General features: G+C 30.2%; 1 protein-coding gene across 2 annotated transcripts in view; it reads left to right on the top strand.

The window, feature by feature from the left end:
* The window catches only part of d4 (double PHD fingers d4), a 96,294-nt gene that overhangs the window by 59,451 nt on the left and 17,059 nt on the right, over window positions 1–19,784 (top strand). For both annotated transcript variants that reach the window (XM_035365532.2, XM_035365533.2), the window contains exons 6-8: window positions 5,466–5,600; window positions 15,056–15,168; window positions 15,309–15,390. In XM_035365532.2, coding sequence (XP_035221423.1) covers window positions 5,466–5,600; window positions 15,056–15,168; window positions 15,309–15,390 — 330 coding nt within the window. The remainder of the gene's footprint in view (window positions 1–5,465; window positions 5,601–15,055; window positions 15,169–15,308; window positions 15,391–19,784) is intronic.

Here is a 19,784-nt window from a genome sequence, read left to right as displayed (position 1 = left end):
TTTCATTATTCAATAACCAGTCGGAGAACCGCTTGTGTTCCGAAAATAAGTATGTGTACTCAATCGTCCTGCATGTTTTTCAAATTTGTCTTCTTGTGATTTTTTTTCTTTCCCAAAAACTAAAGTTGCCTCTCAAAGGAAAGTTTTTTGATATTGAAGAGACAAAAGGAGTATGACATCTACTTTTAGAGGCATGTCAAAAACAAATCTCTACAAGCCTTCTCTTCCATTACACGTTGTGCAGTCAGACAAAATGTTGCATCAGCGTAAATTCTATAATCTATTTTATTACACTCTGATTACTTTACTAACATACAGTGAATATATACTAAATCTTTTACTTCAGCTTAAGTAATTCGGAATTTTTGACGGAATTCTTGTCGGAACTAGGACTTAGAAGATAAGTCAAATTAAATATTTCGATAACCCAATAAATTCAAGGTCGAATTTCAAAATTTTATTTTCGAAGGAAGGAGAAATTTTTTCAGTTTTGGTCCATTATCCTAAGTATATTTGCTTTGATTCTTTATTTTTCCATAAAAGCGAAAAATTTACGTATGGTATACATATAACGCATAGCTTCAAATGAAAATTTAATAATATACGGAGTGGTTATAATTAAAGTGTTACATTGAAACGATCAGAAAACAAAAACTACTGGATCAAATGTTATCAAGCTTGGTAATCGTGTAAAGGAGGTCATAGGAATTTATTTTCCGGGAAAAAAAGGAAGTTCGAAACCTCACCACCAGGGGAAAATGGCGCTGTATGCAATATTATTAATAGAAATATGGGTCGGAATCTAACTTAACCTTTTGTTACACAGGTTTAATATGTTGTATACCCTTAAGAAACTTTGAAGTAAGCAAATTACCATTTAAAGGCGTTAAATTCGATAAACGTTGAGTGCGCCATCCATGTAAGTGAGAAATTCGTCCGTGAAAACCACGAATTAGCGATTAGAAAATGTGAGATCGCAAATCACTCGCACAAATCCGTACAATCTGGAAATCATTTTCTTACAGATCGCTAATTTGTAATTTTTGAAACCTGAATTTGGCCCTAAAACATAAAGATACTGATTCAGAACGCTTTTAATCGATTTGGGCCAAAGAAAACCCTCATGTTATATATCTAGTTCCATTGCATTCTCCTACTGCATTCGATTGCATAGCAGTCATTCCACACTGTTTAGTGTTGAATGACAGCTACTGTTATAACCGAACCATTTTTCTCTGAAGAGCAGTCGACAGCTGGACCACTGTGATTGCAGCTCACTTAGAGTCAATGTTAAAATGTTTCGTGATACATGAACTGCAGTAACATGGCATTTTAGATACTACGATTTTTATGCAGGGCTGGGCCCCACCTGACGTGTGTCGCACAGTTACTTAGGCAACATTTCACGAATGAACGTCTTATAGGCCAACACTTCCCCTCTTCCCACCAGTCCTCAACCTCTGTGGCTTTTAGCTATGGGGTTTTCTCAAAAGCACTGTTTATGGTGATAATCTAAATAATTTGGCAGAAATGAAAAATGTGATACACTGACATATCCGTGACATTCCTCCTGATATGCTAAGAGCTGCTGTTGAGAATGCAGTAACAGGATTTAACTTGCTTTCGGAAAATGCTGGACGCTACATTGAACATGCTTTGTAACACGTTTCGGAAAATATTAAACATATTTTAAACAGATGTTTTCGTGTCTTATTTCATTTATCAATCTTGTATACAGTGCCATTTTCCCCCTGGTGGTGAGTTTTTGAACTCTTTATTTTCCGCGGAAAATAAATTCTCGTAACCTCCTTTACACGATTCCCAAGTTTGATAACATTTGGTACGGTAATTTTCCTTTTATGGCCATTTCAAATTGGAACTTTAATTATAACCACCATGTAAATTAAACTTTAAAAATTTGACAGTTTGGTTCAAGTCCCAGCTTTAAAAATATATATATAAATATAATCTTTTATATTAATCCTCTTAGAAAGAATGTTTTTTTAAGAAGCTAATTTTTCTCTCGCGTTATAGATTGTATAAAAAAACATGATCTTTAATATGATTTAGATTGTTTCAGCTGATATAAGAATCGGGTTACTCGGTGGTACACAATAAACCATGCTGGACTGTTTTATTTCTTTGTCATTTAGCAAAAATCTTTTAATTAAAATATTTATCCTTTGGACTTTGCTTTAAACTTTATTTATAGTTAAAATGACTAGAAAATGAAAAGCTGTCTTCAGCTGAAACACAATTCATGTAATTGATATTTTTAAAAATTGACAAGAATGCAAAATTTATGGAAGTCTAGGAATCGAAAAATCTTAATTTTCTTGTGTGTGCACTGAAAATAACTGTAGAAGGAAAGAAGAAAATTAGGGAGAAAAGTAAGCAAAAATTTGCAGGGAATTTTTGGCTGTCAGACATACCAAGATGTTTCAAAAAGTTGGACGCTTTTGAATATACTTTCAGGATATTTCAAAGAATTTAGGTGTTTAAAGAAAAAACACTTGAACGTGTACACCAGCAAATACCATCAATTGAGCTTGTGGTTAACAGAAAAGACAAAAACGATATCATTGCAGATTAAAGTGAAGAGCGACTGGTTTTAGACTATATGGTTGTATAAATTTAAATTACGTTATAGAACATCATATCGTATCATAAATTGAGAGTCCCATGATTTTCTCATTCGAATTATTTGAATATTCAGGAGTTTATCCAGTGATGTATGTGGATGTCACCTAAAGACGTTTTTTTTTATTTCCCCCCCCCTCTCCTGATGAAACAGCGGCCGAGCGGTAAAGTCGCTGAACGCTGGTAGTTCAGTCCGAATTCCGCGAACGGGCTGGCTGCATGGGCATTTTCGTGGTTTTCCCCATGTGTAACGTGCCAGTTTTCCTTAGAAAGTCCTCCACGAAGGCATCCCTCCCCTTAGGCAGATAGCCCTAGTGTGCTTTGTCATAATTAAATAAACCAAAACCTCTTGATGAAACCAGTCTTTCCTTTCATTCCATACCTTCAAAATGTTTAGCTTTTAAAGACTGATAAAGGCTTTGACCAAATACTTCATGAAGAACTTTCTAAGGGAAACCAGTTAGCATACACGGTACATATGGGAAAATCCACGAAAACGCTCATGCAACCAGCCCGTTTACTGGGATTCGGACCCCAGAGTGAACTACCAGTGTTCAGCGACTTTACCGCTCGGCCGTGTGTGGGCCTTTATGAAATGGAAGGCGATAACTTTATTTAAAATGATTGTAAAAAATATCAAGATATTTCGAAAATTTAGATGCTTTTTAATATAGTTGCGGAATGCCTAAAGAAAAAGAGCAAGAATAAAGTAGAATGCCTGAAGAAAAAGAGAAGAAAAAATAAATTTTTGGGTAAAATTTAGTATTTGTATTTTTTTTTAATTTAAAACTTTTTAAACTTATGATATTTGATTCTTACGATTTCAAAAGTAAAATATTTGACTAAAATATGAATAATATTTAAGAATGTAGGATAAAATTGTGTAAAGCAATGGGCACAATGATAAAACTGCTTAAAGCAGTGTATGCAATTCATCCTAAGTTAAAATGTCGGTTATACATCTCTCTTATTTATATATATCTTTTCTGAACGGAACATTGAAAGACGTGTTAATTGTGCTTTACTGTATTTTCTCTTTTAATATATGCAGTTTTCAAACTCATCGTAGTCCGGGTTACAAAGTATTCCTCCGAAAGAAACGCAATTCAAATAAATAAAATCAAATTCTGGAAAATTTATAATAATAAATATATTAAAAATGCTCAATTCGAAGGAATAAATAGAAAATTTTAAAACAATTATCTGAAGAGACAATGCAACACAACCAATTAAAATAAAAGTATAAAAATTTAAAAATTACCTAAAATAATAACTATGACGAAAAAATATATAAAGAAAACTATTTGAAAAAAAATAAACGTTGCACCTTTATTTACGCAGTTCGAATAGGTAAATAGAAATTTTTAAAACAGTTATCCGAGAAAAAAAAGAAGAAAAAAAAAGTGCAACTTAAACAATTAAAATGAAATTCAAAAAAGAAAAAATTACTTAATAAGTTATAATTAAAAATATAATATAAAGAACATTATTTGGAAAAAAGGAACGATGGTGACTTTTTTTCCTTTCACGGGAAAGGAAACTAGGTTGCCATATATTAAGAAGTTCGCCAAGTGAAGTATTCTTGGCGCAAACTGACAAAAAAGTGCCAACATAAATTTGTGAATTTCTCCGTAAATTTCGCTCCAAAATTTACAAAATTTCATATTTAGGCGTAATTTGAGTCGTAGAATCCAAATATGTAAAAAAATTGGTATGTTATTTCAGAAAAAGTCCGATTTTGTGTCAAAATACCTATGTTAGAATAGTGCTATATATAAATCTAATATATACCTTAAGTCGCGCTTTCAAGACATGAAGAACGCAATTTGAATTTTGTCAATCGGCCCAGTAGATCAGAAAATATAGGACTGTCCCTTTTTTTTTTTTTTTTTTTTTTTTTTTTTTTTTTTTTTTTTTTTTGAGCAGTGTACATTATCTCTTTACTCATAGGATTTGGGCTTGTGGATTATTTGTTTATTCACTATGTTTTTAAATTTTACTCTGAATTTAAATATATTGTGTAAGATGGTTATTGCAGTAGCTTCATTGTTGTGCAACCAATGATTTTCATTGTTTAAATAATGTGTAACATATCTTGTTAAAAACTTGTAAGCATCTGTTTCACATGCAAAGGAAAGCAAACTTATTAAATAAAATAAATATTTTGATGTGAGCACTATTTAGCAATTTAAATTATTTTTAGCTTCTTTAATAGTTTGAAATTATGTATATAATGAATTACAAGTGCATCAGCTGTGTAAGCTTTGAAGCTACAAATATTTTTCATTAAATCTCACAGAAACAAAATGTACACAATTTCTTATTGCATAAATAAATATTAATGTCAGCTTAAATCATAAAAACTTTAGTTTGATATTTGAGTAAATATCTCATATGAAAAAGATAAAGTATTTTAAGAGTTGTTACACAAAAAATAAATAAAGAATAATGTAATTATAATTTAGTGCTGCCTTAAAATGCATTTAATGATAAAGGCAGTGCATGCTTTCTAATGAGCTGAAATGTTACTTTCTTTAGCTACTTTATCTTAGGCTACAAGCTTTGTAGAATTGCATGTTGTAGTTTTATATTATTATTTGGATGGATTTTATTTTAAGTATTGCTTCTCCCATTTTCAACCTTTTTAATTTATCATGCTTATTCCCCCCCAAGAATATACAAATGTTTTAAATGCTTAAATATTTCAAATGCTCTGTAAGAAATGTTATTTATTAGCTTTTTTTAATAATTACTTTTTTTGTTTGTTTCCTAACAAAGAGAACATCTATTCAACCTCATTTAATTTTGTTTTGTTTTACTGCCAGCTCCGAGACCTAGCTCAGAAAAAAGTGGCACCCTCCCGAGTACATACTGTGACTTTTGTCTGGGTGATAGTATTGAAAACAAAAAAACAAGGATGCCTGAAGAATTAGTTTCTTGTTCAGATTGTGGACGTTCAGGTTGGTGGGCAATAAAGTTGTGTCCTGTTTCACATTAAATTTTTTTTTTCTTTTGTGTACGTTGACCTTGATTAACATGGGATCGTATAATAACTTCTTTGAAAAGTATGCTGTGAAACGGTTCTTCTGTTTTGATTCTTGTGTTAAAAAAAAAAAAAAATATGGTATTCATTGCAGCAATTATTTTATTGCTGCATTTGAATTCATTTTTAAAAGCCTATTCTATTGCCGTTTTGGGGGAAATATTATAAGAGCTGTCAGTTATTGCAATCATATTTGCCCTCCTAGAATTTGACGAAACATTAAACAAAGCTGTCAATTGAGAGATTTGTAATGGGGGGGAAGACCTAAATTAAATACGGAACTGAGCATCTTTAGATTATTAAAACAGAAAAATTTAATTTATGAACTTATTTTTAAACATTGTTAGAATTTTTTTTTTTTTTTTTAATTATTTCTTTCTGCTCTGACTTTTCAGATAGAGGCTAGGAATATCAATGATTCCCCCCCCCCATTTTTGCATCTTTTTCCTGTTGACTATCTGTTATGTTCAGAATTTCAGTAATAAGTGTCATCTTTTATATCTGATAAAAATATAATGCAAGCATGTATTTTCCTAGATTATGTAAAATATTTCGTGAAAAATTTTTCTTTTGAAGGATCTATGTTTGAGTTTATTAATGCCTTTTTTATTTAATTAATTTATTTTAAACTAGCAAATGTTTTGTAGTAGGAGGAATATTAGAAACGGTATGCAGCTTATTTGTAATAAATATGGAGGATACCGCATTCATAGTTTTCCACAGATATGTTTATGTATTATATTAAAACATCACATTGTTTGCTTAATTGCTTTACAAATTAGTCTTTACAAGTTAGTAATTATCCCATTTGATTCCTTTGTATTGCTCTTCCAAAAATATGCTGCTTATAAAAAGAAAATTTTGATTTTAATTTCAAAAATATGTATATGGACACACACATATATATATATATTAATGCATAATTCATTAATTAAATTACTTCAAATTATTTTAGAGAAATTAAACATTAATACTCTTTTAAATTTCGGGATATTCTTTTTTGCTTAGTAAGATTATATCTTTCATGTAATATATTATTCTACTTTTCATTGATTAAAAATATCTTTCAATTTAACCAATTCTGAAGTTATAAACCACATTTTAGGATTTCTGTTTTCTTGAAAATAGTCCTGTGTTACCAGTAACATTATTGGTTGAGCCTTATTCCAAAAGATGCATATGTTAAGCTGAAAGATATATTTTCACAAACTATTTTGGAGGCAATAGGGGAGGGATGCTATTTCTGTAAATAGTTTAAATTCTGCCATTTAGTTCCATATTGAATTATATTTTTGTTCTACAAAATTAGACATTTCTCTTAAACATTAGCTAAAATTAAGGAAACAGATATTTATATCAGATTATAAAGATGTTTTTGGATAAATCACTGTCAGAAAAACTGAAATGATCTTTCTTTACTTCCTAGTACATTCTACTGTATGTTTGCAACAAATTTACCTTTTCCGTTTAAAGCATATATATATATATAGAGAGAGAGAGAGAGAGAAGCATATCTGCAGGTAGTTGTCATATGATTCACTGTGTAGGTCTAAACAAACTCTATGCAAACTTTAAACAAAGTTAGATTGTAAATGCCAGAGAGATTGGTAATTTAATCTCAAAAATCAACAAGAAATACATAATTTTGCAATTTCTTTACCATCTGTTGTGAGGTTATACTAGAACTGCATCAGAGAAGATACCAGATAAGTGACTGTTCTTGAGCTAATAAAAAAATTGTGGACAGTTGAATACAATGACATTAGTATGTGGCATTGTCATAGAGAATAGCAAAATTCACCTTCAAGTTTCAAGTAATTATTGGAAGTCTTAAGGCCACAAGAATCAGCATAATATTTGTAAATTTGAAAGACTAGTTTTGTTTAAACATAGAACCAAGTTTAAACAACAAGTTTAAACATAGAGCCTTCTTCTTCTTCAGCTGCAAAATGCAAATGGAATCTGTAACAAGAATCATTATTCAGCCTGTAATTTTTACTCAGATTCCAAGCAATCTCAGCATTCAGACAGTTTATTTATTTATTTATTTATTTTCTTCTTCTCTGCATTGCAAAAGCAGATAGCCTGTTCATGTCTTGTGTCTCATTGCCCTCTAAGTGTCTGCACCTTATGGTTCATGATCTAATTGTTAGATGAAAAAGAACTGGAAGTTTGTCATGTAGTCAGAAAAAATTATGCCACATGCGAACAGAAGATAGTCCATGATGGCTATAGCTTTGTTACAGTGCAAGATATTTTTTCAGCTGACCATGCATTGGGATTCAGGATATATCTGCCAACAACACTGATCAGCAGACGTTTTATAAACTATTTTTGTTGATAATTTTTTTACCCATTTAGACATGGTTTTACTCAGGTATAAATGTCTCTTTCAACATAATAATGTGCAGTTGCAAATTTCTATAGATGCAGGTGCATTTTTTTATTTGGGGGTTCGCATTATTTGCTGGACTTTTCAACTTTTAGGAAGATGTAGAATATGGTTCAGTTTACTATCTATGATAAAAATTTTGTCATTGTTGAATAGTGAATTATTTTTTACCATTACTCAGGAGACATAATTTATGTTACCTACATTGTATTTCATAAATCTGCATCATGGAGTTCAAGTTTTACCATACTTTTTCAATAGTCTGTTTAAAAGGCTTATAAAGGTAAATGCAGGTTTGATTGTTTTTGATAAATTGTTAGCATATTAACTACTGTATTATTGATACCCACTGTTATTCAAACTCATAGTTATTGAACTGTAAACTGAGGCTGAATCTTATCAGTGACATATCTCAAGTTCTACCAAATGAGAAGAAGCACGGCAAAGTAACAGTGTTGAAGTAATGCTGATTGCTTAATTGCAAGGGAATTGTATATCATGGATATGCTTCCTTTGTTTTAGACAGTGAATAGGAAATATTAAATTTTTCAATACTTGCATGGTGTATTTGTTTCATCTGAAAAGGTAAACATGAGAACAGTTCAGCTGCTTATGCATCATGACTTGAACCATAGTTTTTGCATTGCAGAGTTTCAACTGCTATTCATATATTTAACTGCTTTTTTCTGTACTAAATTTAAGTGAGAGAAGATTTCATGATGTTGAGGATATACAACAAAATAAGAGGAGGCAACAAATTGCCTCATTTTCTGAAAGTTGACTTTCGGAAAGCTTTTCATTTATTTTTCAGAAAATAAATTCGAGTTTTGAGTACTGAAAACAGCATTGGATTAAATGGTTGATTTTTGAAGGGGAATTACTTTGAAAGCAATAAACTTGATAAACCTAGGACAGTGTTTTAGTCCCCCCGCTCCTGAAGTATTCTCATATCTGAATAAAAATGCAGAAAAGGAAAATCTTGCTAAATTATATAGTTATAAAAAATATATAGTTATGAAATATTCAGATATCATAAAAAATGAAATGTGATTGGAAATTTTTTTTTCCAACTCTGCAATATATTTCTGTCTACCAAACTTTGCTACATGCTTTCTCTCCCACTTATGTTCTGCAGCATGCTGAATTATTATTTTTAAAGCTTTCCTTTCTAGTTATGTTGCTTATTATGATGATGACAAATAATGAGATATCAAACGGTACGTTACAGAATTTAAAATTAATCAATTGTTGTTTCCCCTCCCCCAATCTGAGAAATAAGTTATGTAATTTTTCCAATGATAATTCCAGTTTGACAACTACCGTAATAAATACTTAGTAAAATAAATTTTTCAAAATGTGTGAAATTACAGAAGGATTTTTTTCTTTTAAATATACTTGTCATAACAAATATTACATTGTTAGTTGAACTGTTACTTAAAATTACTGAAATTATGTATTTGGTATTATGTTTTTTGAGATTCTGTGTTTTTTATCTCAGCATTTTTGATAACTGCGATTGCAATAGCTGGCAGCTTTTAACTTAGTATTTGTGTGTAAATTTTGAAGATGTTTTCTAAATTTTATATTTATATAGTGTGTTTAATAAATTGTGCATGTTTTTAAAATTCAATAAATCAATGAAAGTTGCATAAAAAATCAAACTTTTAGCTTTTCCTTATATGCACTGCATTATAATATTGAAAAACTATCAGGCATGTACCTCTGTTTCAATAGGCTTTGTTGCTGAAGTTTATTGTGATCCTTCCATGGAAATTTTAGATGACTTTATCAATAACTCGTTGAATTTCTCTCTTTAGTTTGGGAATTATTTTTGGTTTGTTTATTTAAATGTTCGACTAGCCATAATCCCATAAAAAGAGTTGTAAGGTAATATCGTAGGCCATTCATAGTCATTACCAACAAAATCAGAACATGCAACCAAGAAAATTTTCATGAAACAAGGCTATGGGTTTGCAGGATGTGTGACAGGTAGCTCTTACTGAAAATATATATTTGTGGTATTCAGAGCAAGTACAAAGATACTTGAAATTTACAAACTGTCTCTATGTAGCATTCCCTGTTTTTAAGAATTTTCACGATTACAGTGCATTGCTTAGCGAACTACTACTCCATAGCCATCAGAACTGAAAAGCAAAAAATGCTAAATTAATAAGTGTCATGGTAAATAATGAAACTGATAAGAACAATGCTAACAACTTTCAAATAACAGAATAAAAATAAATAAAAATGCTACATAATTTATGAAATATCCTGCAAATGTTTATAATTAATACTTTCCATCCAGTTTTTTTTTTTTTTTTTTTTTTTTTTTTCCTTGTTTATTAAATTGTCATACTTAATTTGTATGTTGCTTTTGATTCTGCATGTATTTTTCATAATTCTCAAAAAATAGATTTCTTTTGGCTGTTATATATTTTTGTGAAATAGTTTCATTCCATTTGGGGGGGGAGAAGAATAAAATTTATACATTGAGACGAAAGTATATTTGTAGGAAAAGTAGATCTTTAATAAAAAATGCACTATAAAAAATCTTGTAACATCTATATAAATTCTTAATAATTTTGGTATTAAGATAATCAGATAAGTTTTTTTTTTTTTTTTTTTTTTTTTTTTTTTTGTATATTGATATACATCTTTTTACTGTATCTGATATAATTATTATACTATAAAATTTCAAAACTCTGGAGGAAGTTATGAATCATCCTATGCCCCCCTTTCCCCCGTGTGATGACTTTATTAGAATATTGTTTATTTCTAATTTTAGGTTTTGTATGTGATTTTCTCTTTATAGATGATTTGATTAAATTTGGGAAATTTATAATACTCTGGCATCTAAAATTATTTTTACATGATTTGAAATAATGATCTGTTATGAAGAACGAAACACTGTTTATTTTTTTATGAAATGTGCAAAATGCAAACTGAATTTGTCACACATTTCAATATGATCAGTCTGTTTCTGTAGTGTGCATCATGCTATCAAATAAAGCATATTATTCCTGGCAAATCCACTATTTGATTCCAGTATTTATTAAATAACAACTTTACCCCCTCCCTCTTTTAGCAAAGTATAATGTAGAAAATTCTTTTGAGCTGAAGAACTGTTTAGAAGAAAAACAGATTATTATGGAAGTAGCAAGATGGCTACAGGTTCAAAGACAGTCTCTGTTATTTGGAAACAATTTAGAGATAGAAATTATTATTAACCGATTCGTGACGGTAAACTCTGTTACCAAAGCGTTCTCTTGGGACGGTACGTTAACAGGATGCGTCGTCCTGTGGGGACAAGCAATTTAGGCTTCTAAGCCTAACTTTGAAAAAAAATTTGTATAAATGAAATTTGTCATCCAATTTTTCCAATTTTGGGTACATTATGAGAAGAACATTCAGGTAGTCGTCAGAATTAATTTTAAGCCTTTATTATTATATTTTCCTTAAAAATTTTATAAAATACTCATTCTAGAATAATATAATTTTCCCCTTATCCCACAAATAAATATATATGGAAAAATATCCAAACAATCGCAGATTTTATTTAACACAACACACAATTAAAATAAAAAAAATATTAAAACAGTCTTTCATAAAAATTCAACAAGCAAACAACGAAAAGTAAGCAATGTTTCAAAATGAGACAGTGTATGGTATTCTTTGAAACATGGGTGTACGCAAACATTAGTGAGAGGAATATAATATCTGCTGCTATTTTACTCAGCAAATTTGACTCATTTAGCATTTGTATATGTTCTTCTACCGTCAGTTAGTGCTTTTGTTTTGCCATTAAAAAATAATAAAAAATAAAAAAACTTTCACTAAGGGATACAAAATATTCGCCTCAATGCCTGAAAAATCAGAGTAATAAAAAAGTCTCTAATGATAGAACATCTACTCCACTATAACCGATAAAAAAATAAAATAAAAATAAGAAAAATTAGTAAGTTAAATTAAAAGCATTCCAGAGCATCAAGAGCATGTTCATTTGTTTATATAAAATAACCAGTAAGAGCCACTCAACAGTAACGAATTAGAGATTGTGTATATTCTACCTTTAGATGTTTAGATACTGCTTAAAAATCTAAGAGTAATAAAAAAAAATTTTTTTTTAAAAAAGGAAAAAATATAAGAGTAGTAAAAAAACTCTAATTATAGAACATCTATCCCACTAAAAAGTACCTCAGTGCAGCAAGAGCACTTCGAAACAAAATGCCAAAAATAAAAATCATTGCATAGGAATAAAGGTAAACATATTTAACTTTCGATATATTTCCCCATAACAGGCATACAGCTACATCTAGCGGCAACAAAAAATATTAATTAAACGTTCTATCTAAAAAGTCAAATGTGGTATGCCTGGCCGGTAGAGTGAATTAAATAGCGATTCAAATATGACACACCCGACGGTGAGGTATGTTCGCTGCTGATGCACATATGACACGCCTGTACTGAATGGGTTAAAAATGTGAGACAATATTATATAAGAAAAACATTTGCTTCTGACAATATTATTAAGACATTATAGACAATATTATTAAGAAAAACATTTGCTAGTAAATGTTTGTTCTAGGTAGAGCTTGTCTACTAATTTTATAGCTTGCAGCAGCCTCTGGAACTTTTAAATTGTAAATTATATACTAAAAATTTAATGAGAACGTCCTTCATGCTGGAAGCCAGGCATTTATGACTTATGTCACAACTAAAGAGGATTTCTTCAATTTGGTACAGAGAATATCAAATTAGGAGTCTTAGGTTATAGATCTGTGTTATCATCAGCAATAAGCTGAGGTTCTGTTTGAAAAGAATATGACTGTTAATTTAATGCAGATGCAATAATATAAGGAGGAATAATTATGAATTAATGTATTGCCTTGCATATCTTTAACAGAGGATCTGTATTTGCTGAAAGATACTGAAATAGTATCTTACAAACCTGTTTTTTATGCTTTTTAGAGATGCATATAGTTGTTTGACAATGCATATCTGTACTGAGCAAAATAGGTTGATTTTTTTTTTTTTTTTTTAAAAACCAACATCATCAAGCAAATAAACTGGTCAATCATCTGAATTGAATTCTATAGAAGATTTAGGGGACCTATTTGCCATGCAACTTTTGGATGCATTGTTGCATAACAAAATTTTTCTTGAGAGCTCAAGAATTTGATGTAATACTTCTTTTATTAGTTTCATGAGCTAATTTTATATTATATGCTTTTGTATCCAGTTTTTCAGTGTATATTTATCATTGTTACTAAAAAAATAAGATACATCCCTTACATTTTAGAATAATTTTTGAGAAATAAAATATAAATGAATATTTGATGAGAAGATTGTTCTGCTTTGATTGAAAGGCAAGCTACCTAATTCAATACAGTTGTGCTTATGTATTATCCTGTTAACTGCAGAAATTGGTGGACATCCTGCCAAAATTAACCAGTTATTCCTAGGGAATTCTGAAGGAACTGGTGCTTCTTTATTTAATAAGCAAACAGTATTCAAATATCAGTATAATAAACAATCAGCAATTCTTCTTCTCCCCCTCCCAACTTTCTAAAAAGGCTTTTGTTGATTTCTATTATTTTGTTACACCCTCTTATTTCACCTGAAACTCTGTTTAGAATGATCCAAGTACAAACTTCCTGCTGGTGTTTGTTCCAATCTGTTATTGTTTTGTTGGCCACATGCAACTGACCTGATCTTGTCAATTAATGTACACTTTTTTTATATTAGTATCCTATAACTTTGAAAATAATCCACTGCTTGCTGTTCTGTAACAGCAGGTCACAAAATTTAAATCCCCTCCAATCCAAAATGAAAGAAAATACAGCAATAACAATCAATTTATATCCTTGTTCATAAAAACAGAACAAGCTTATCAAAAGTGCAGATGTTGCTAGTGTGTTATTTCACACTTATCCACAACTGACTTTAAATCATGCTACAGTTTCACAGTACCAATATATTATTTGACTATGGTATTGAAAAAAAAAATTAGGAAAAATTAATGATGCATTATTACCCATTTATTTTCAGGCATTTCAGTAACCAGTGTAGTTGATGCAGGCATAAATTGAAATAGCTCGACTAAATGTGGACATTATAATTATCAGTAGTTATGCAGTTTAAGTGTATGGTAATTACTTATGTGGTTTGTTTAGTATTTAAATGGTGTAATTATTCTATGTAGTATGATAATTAAACTTCTCAATTTCATTAATGCATCATTGTTTTAGAAAATATAGTAAAAATAGAAAGGCTTCCGTTCAAGTAAATATGGTATATGGCATAATATCATGTATCACTCCAAATAAGTCATTTAATTTTGTTCAATAATTTTTTTTCCCCTTTTTAAATTTAGTTTTTTTTTTTTTTTTAATTATTATTATTACCCCATATGAAGATAATTTTGGACAGCCATGTATGTATGGAACTGATATCTCCAAATCATATTTAATTATAGAGTAATTAATCTGAATATTAAAAGTACTTATAAAATATATTATGTGGAGGAAGTACACAAGATAGTGTATTTTGCTCCGACTGCAGGTTATTGAACATGAGACTGTTCCCATAAATTGGATGAAAAGATGATGTAAATGTTGTAACTTCCAAAAATGATTTCATTTTCAAAAGTAATGAATTTGTTTTTAAAGAATTTCTGTCTTGGGTTTTATCCACATATCTTTTTCAAAAGGATTAAACATGTAATATATATCTTTCACTTTTTTTTTTATATATATGCATGATGCATCTCATTTTTGAAATTTAATTGCAATATACTTATGTGTATTTCTCAGTGGCTCTTTTTTCGGGGGGTATTTTATAGCTTATACTCAATTCTCGCATTCTCTTTATTTAAATATTGAAAAGATATTTTCTTCAAATTATGTGCTAATAATTTTGATCTACATATTTATTTTAATACAAAATTTTAATTTGAGACAAGTATGTATTGTGATTTTTAGCACATCCCACCTGCTTGCAGTTTACACCAAATATGACTGCTTCTGTGAAGAAATATCGATGGCAGTGTATTGAATGTAAATCCTGTGGTATTTGTGGAACTTCAGACAATGATGTAAGTTATTTTTAAAACTTTTCTCTATCAAGATTGTTTTCAAAGTAGTGATTAAAATTTATTATGCAAACATTTCAATTTATTTATTTACATAAAAAGTGTAATTTAATTTGTATCCCCATTGCATTTTTTGTATGTAGGATCAGTTATTATTTTGTGATGACTGTGATCGTGGGTATCATATGTATTGTTTAACTCCTCCTTTGTCAGAACCGCCTGAGGGTAAGCATAGTAATTTTCTAATAACAAAATGTGAATTGAGTGCAGCACAGTAAAAATTAATAGAAAAAGGTTTATGTATATTTGTGTTTTAATTTTTATATAATTTTTTTAAAATTTATTTGTTCAATTTATAGGCTTATGTTCTTATAAAAATTACAGGTTTGCCTAGAACTTCATCTGTTTGGTAGTAATAAACTGAATTATTTGATCTGCTTGCATTAATTCTTGACTGAAATTTTGGTACTATTCCGTTTTGAGGACCGTAAAAAAAATTGCAGCAAAAGTGTATGCGCAAAAGAGCCAAATCTAGCAAATGCGCCCATTTAACATTGCGCTCCAAATTTAATGTATGCGCTAATTTCAAATTGCATAAGTTTATATAGTTAGTTCTATATTTCTTAAGATGCCATTGAAGTACTAGTTTAATTTTGATATCCTATGGATTTAACAATTTGGAAATTGCCCATGACGAAAAGTCTGCAATAGAATTTTGGGTAAAGTGCAGAATCACCCAATGCTTGACACGTTTTGAAGAATTTCACATGCTATGTATCTATGTACACATCAACCTATTTCCACTTAAAAAAGAAAAAAGTCCCAGAATTGCACAAAAATGGCATGCATACACCCTTGACTGTATCTATGTACACATCGACCTATTTTCACTTAAAAAGTAAAAGAAAATTGACAAGAATCCAATTGTTTTTGCCCTTGTAAAAAGCTGCGAACAAATAAGTGGGCGATTCTGCACTTTACAAAGAATTTTTTCAAAGAAAAGGCATCATTCATTATAGAAAATTATATTTGAACAACGAACGAGATGAAATTATGCTTTAGCGATAACTCAATAGCGAAATAGTGATGCAGGCATCCATTCAGTTATGATTAGCAATTTTTATATAAATTATAATAATGATTTGAAATAGTTATTTATTGTTATGCTTCCATCCAGTCATGTTTAGCCTTTTTTATATAAATTATAATAATACAAAAGTATTATATGAAATTAACCTTTTGAAGATGGGATGGCCATTATAGTGGCCATAAATCTTCAACACTAATTATTTAAAATGTAATACAGTATGACCGAATACAAGAGTAAAATTCAATCCTTAGCATTAATTATATGCAAGTTTAAGCAATGAGGGTTTAATTTAATAGCAATGGAATATACTTTCAAAAATTCCACATAAGCAATATCAAAATTCACAGAATTCTAATCATATATTACTCTTTACACACTGGTATAAAAATATTTTTTATTTACCAAACTAGTTGTATTGAGCTGCCAATGTCATTAATCTTTCACTCTTAAAGTAATGAACATGAAAGCATATTAATAGTGAAAGCATATTAATACCACACAAATTCTAAATAAGAGTTATTATAAATAAAAAGGAAAATAGCAATATATTTTGCAATAACAGACACCGCTTATCTCAATAAATTATTCATTATGATAAACATACTCTAATTCAGGTATGAATCATGCTTAAGAATCATTATTTACGAGTGATATCTTTTGTTCAAGGACAAATCTTTATTTGGCAACAATCTCTCAGATGGAATAAAATACGTAACATTTATTTCAAAAGCAAGTTTTGTTTTCAGTTATAGTATAACCATTTAACAAACAAGAATCAAGCTTTAAACACTTATAAACAATATCAATGCAAATATAAAATCATTTCTACAAATTTTAATAACATTAACAAAGAACTACTTTTGCTCTTCCTCTCTTTAAAAAGACGGGGTTGTCCACTTTAGTCGCCATGTCATTTTCCCCCATTTTCCAGGCTAAAATGTGGGGTGAAATTTCAAATTTGACGTCCCTGCGGTTTGAACCACTTATCTCTTTCAAAGTTCTTCCTTTTGCGACATATATGCACCCCTCTGAGAATCCATTAAACTACACACAAGAATCTTTGTTGCAAATAGGAGGTAATTTCTTAAAGGAGGGAAAGCATTCGGTTCAAGATTCCACGTCCTTTGGTAGCTTTTACTGCTATCAAAGCCCGGCCTCAAAAGGTTAACCTTTCATCTAAATTAAAACATCAGTCTTAGATAGTTATTTACTATTTACTATTATACTTCCTTTCTTGCGTTAGGGTTGCCGCAGTTATTTTTGGTAGCACTGGCATCAACAGTTGTTTGGCATTTTTTTACGGCCCTCAAAACCGAATGGTACCGAAATTTCTTTATATAGTATGTTAGTTCTGTTGTTAAATAATCCCTAATATTGATTAAATTACTATTAAAATTGCAAATTTTAATATTTTTATTTTAATAGTGTTGTGAAATGCCTAGTGGCTATGCGGTGAGATAGCTTCCCTGCAAAGCAAGCTTAAGGTTGCCAGATATGGCGCAAAATCACCCATTTGGCAACATGCATAGATGTGAGAACATTCTAGAACCCATTCTTAGCAGTTTTCTCGGGAATATTTTTGAAAGTAGATTAAATTTATATATACCCTGCCTGTACAGGTAGACGGTAGTGTCTTGAATTCAGAGATTACCTTGAGAGTGATTGTCCAAGTTCGAAGCTGTACTGTAGTGCTTTGCTGTGAAGCTATTTTCACTGTTATAGCCTGTGTTGCCGATTGTTTCAGCATGTTTTTTGTAGTTTTTCAGTGAGTGTAAACGTGTCTTTGGAACTATCTTGTGTGATAGTGCATACTCATGAATAAATTGTGTTTCGATTCATCATCAAGTAGATTACTTTAAATCTGCCAACTTGGAAAACACAATATTATTAAAACTGATATTGTATTTAATAATACTAACCTAAATATTCTCCATTTTTAGTAGGCTTGATGTAGTGTAATGACTTTAATTCATTTAATTTATTTGTATGAGTTTAAGATACTTTCTTATTTTTATGGCTGCCAGTTTTTAAATGCTGTCAAGACTAGTGATAAATCACCAGCCGCAGTTCTTATATAAGCTACTTGCACTTAGTCGAGAGGGGGGGATCATGTGTTTTTTGTTTAATGCCTGCAGGAGTAAACCTTTGAGTGCATTAAAAAAAATAAAAGCAAATCAGTTTTAAGATATGTATTACATGTCTGTAAGATAATTTCTGTTGTATGCAGTGCTGTTTATTTTGCAAAGTAATTTCAAGAACTCTTGTACTCACCATTATTTCTTATGTTTGAAAGCTGGACTGATGTTTACTTATACAGTCAAAAGTCGTTAATCCGGACGCCCATAATTCGGAATGATCTATAATCCGGATCTCAAAGCTACAAACTTTCAACGCATGTGCGTTTAATGTATAACGGACGGTATAAGCTAAGCTAAAATTATCTAATTATCTATTTCAGTTGATGTTGCAGATTGCATTGTTCCTTAATCTTCGAATTGGATCCGGCTTATTATTTTTTGCAGACTGTTAGAGCAATTTTATAAAAGTAAGCTTGAACTTTCGATTATGTCAAAAAGAATTTCCGATTCTGGAGCTGCCAAAGGATCTACAAAGAGAAAGCATGTTTCAATGTCCATCAAACAAAAAGTGGAATTGCTGCAAAAAATGGACAATGGCATATTCTTTGTTTCTCTAACCATTCTGAAATCTGTTTATCAATTTCACGCTCCTCTGCAGGCGGGGGGGGGGGGACGTGGCGGCGCACAATGAACAGAAAGTTGATCTGTCAGCACTATCCTCATCTTCAGGGCAGATGCTTTTATTTTATTTGGCTTATAATTCCTTACTAAATGTAGTATTTCATCTCGATATACTCCATCTTTGATATGATTTAAATCAAATTCCTCGTCATTATAAATATCACAAATACATATCAAATAGTTTTCTGGTTGCAATTTTCTAATTTCGACTATGCGTAATGTATGCTTTACGCATACGCGCGTTGAAAGAAATGTTTGATAAAGTAAACAAATAAAAATTAAGCTTTCTTTTTTTTTTTCTTTTTTTTTGTTTGTTTGTTTGTTTGTTTGTTTGTAAATTTTCATACCCTTTAGATCATAATTGTTCTTTATTTCATAAATTACGGTTTCATATTTTTAATTTTATAATTTCTGCATGCCATCTTACCAGATTTAAACTGATGATCTATGATCCGGAAAAATCGATAATCCAGAATCGCCGAAGTCCTGACAAGTCCGGATTAAAGACTTTTGACTGTACTAACATACAAGGAAAAGTTATGAGTAGGCCACATGTATTATTGTGTTTTCTTTTTTCAAAAATATGTTACCAGTTTTTGATTTACTGATGACCTAGAATGATAAGAGCTGTGAATAGGCTGTGTTTCAATGTTCTTTAAAAAAATGTAAAAAATTTTCAATTTACCAACCACTGAGGAAGATGCTACATCATTCTTGCAAGAAAGAAACATTTTAACAGATATTCCCCGCAATAAAACTATATATAAATG

The sequence above is a fragment of the Stegodyphus dumicola genome, chromosome 2 (genome assembly GCF_044657685.1).
Source record: "Stegodyphus dumicola isolate Sdum_Otavi_A_Nest chromosome 2, ASM4465768v1".
Taxonomy (NCBI): domain Eukaryota; kingdom Metazoa; phylum Arthropoda; class Arachnida; order Araneae; family Eresidae; genus Stegodyphus; species Stegodyphus dumicola.
This window is presented reverse-complemented; position numbering and strand designations above follow the sequence as displayed.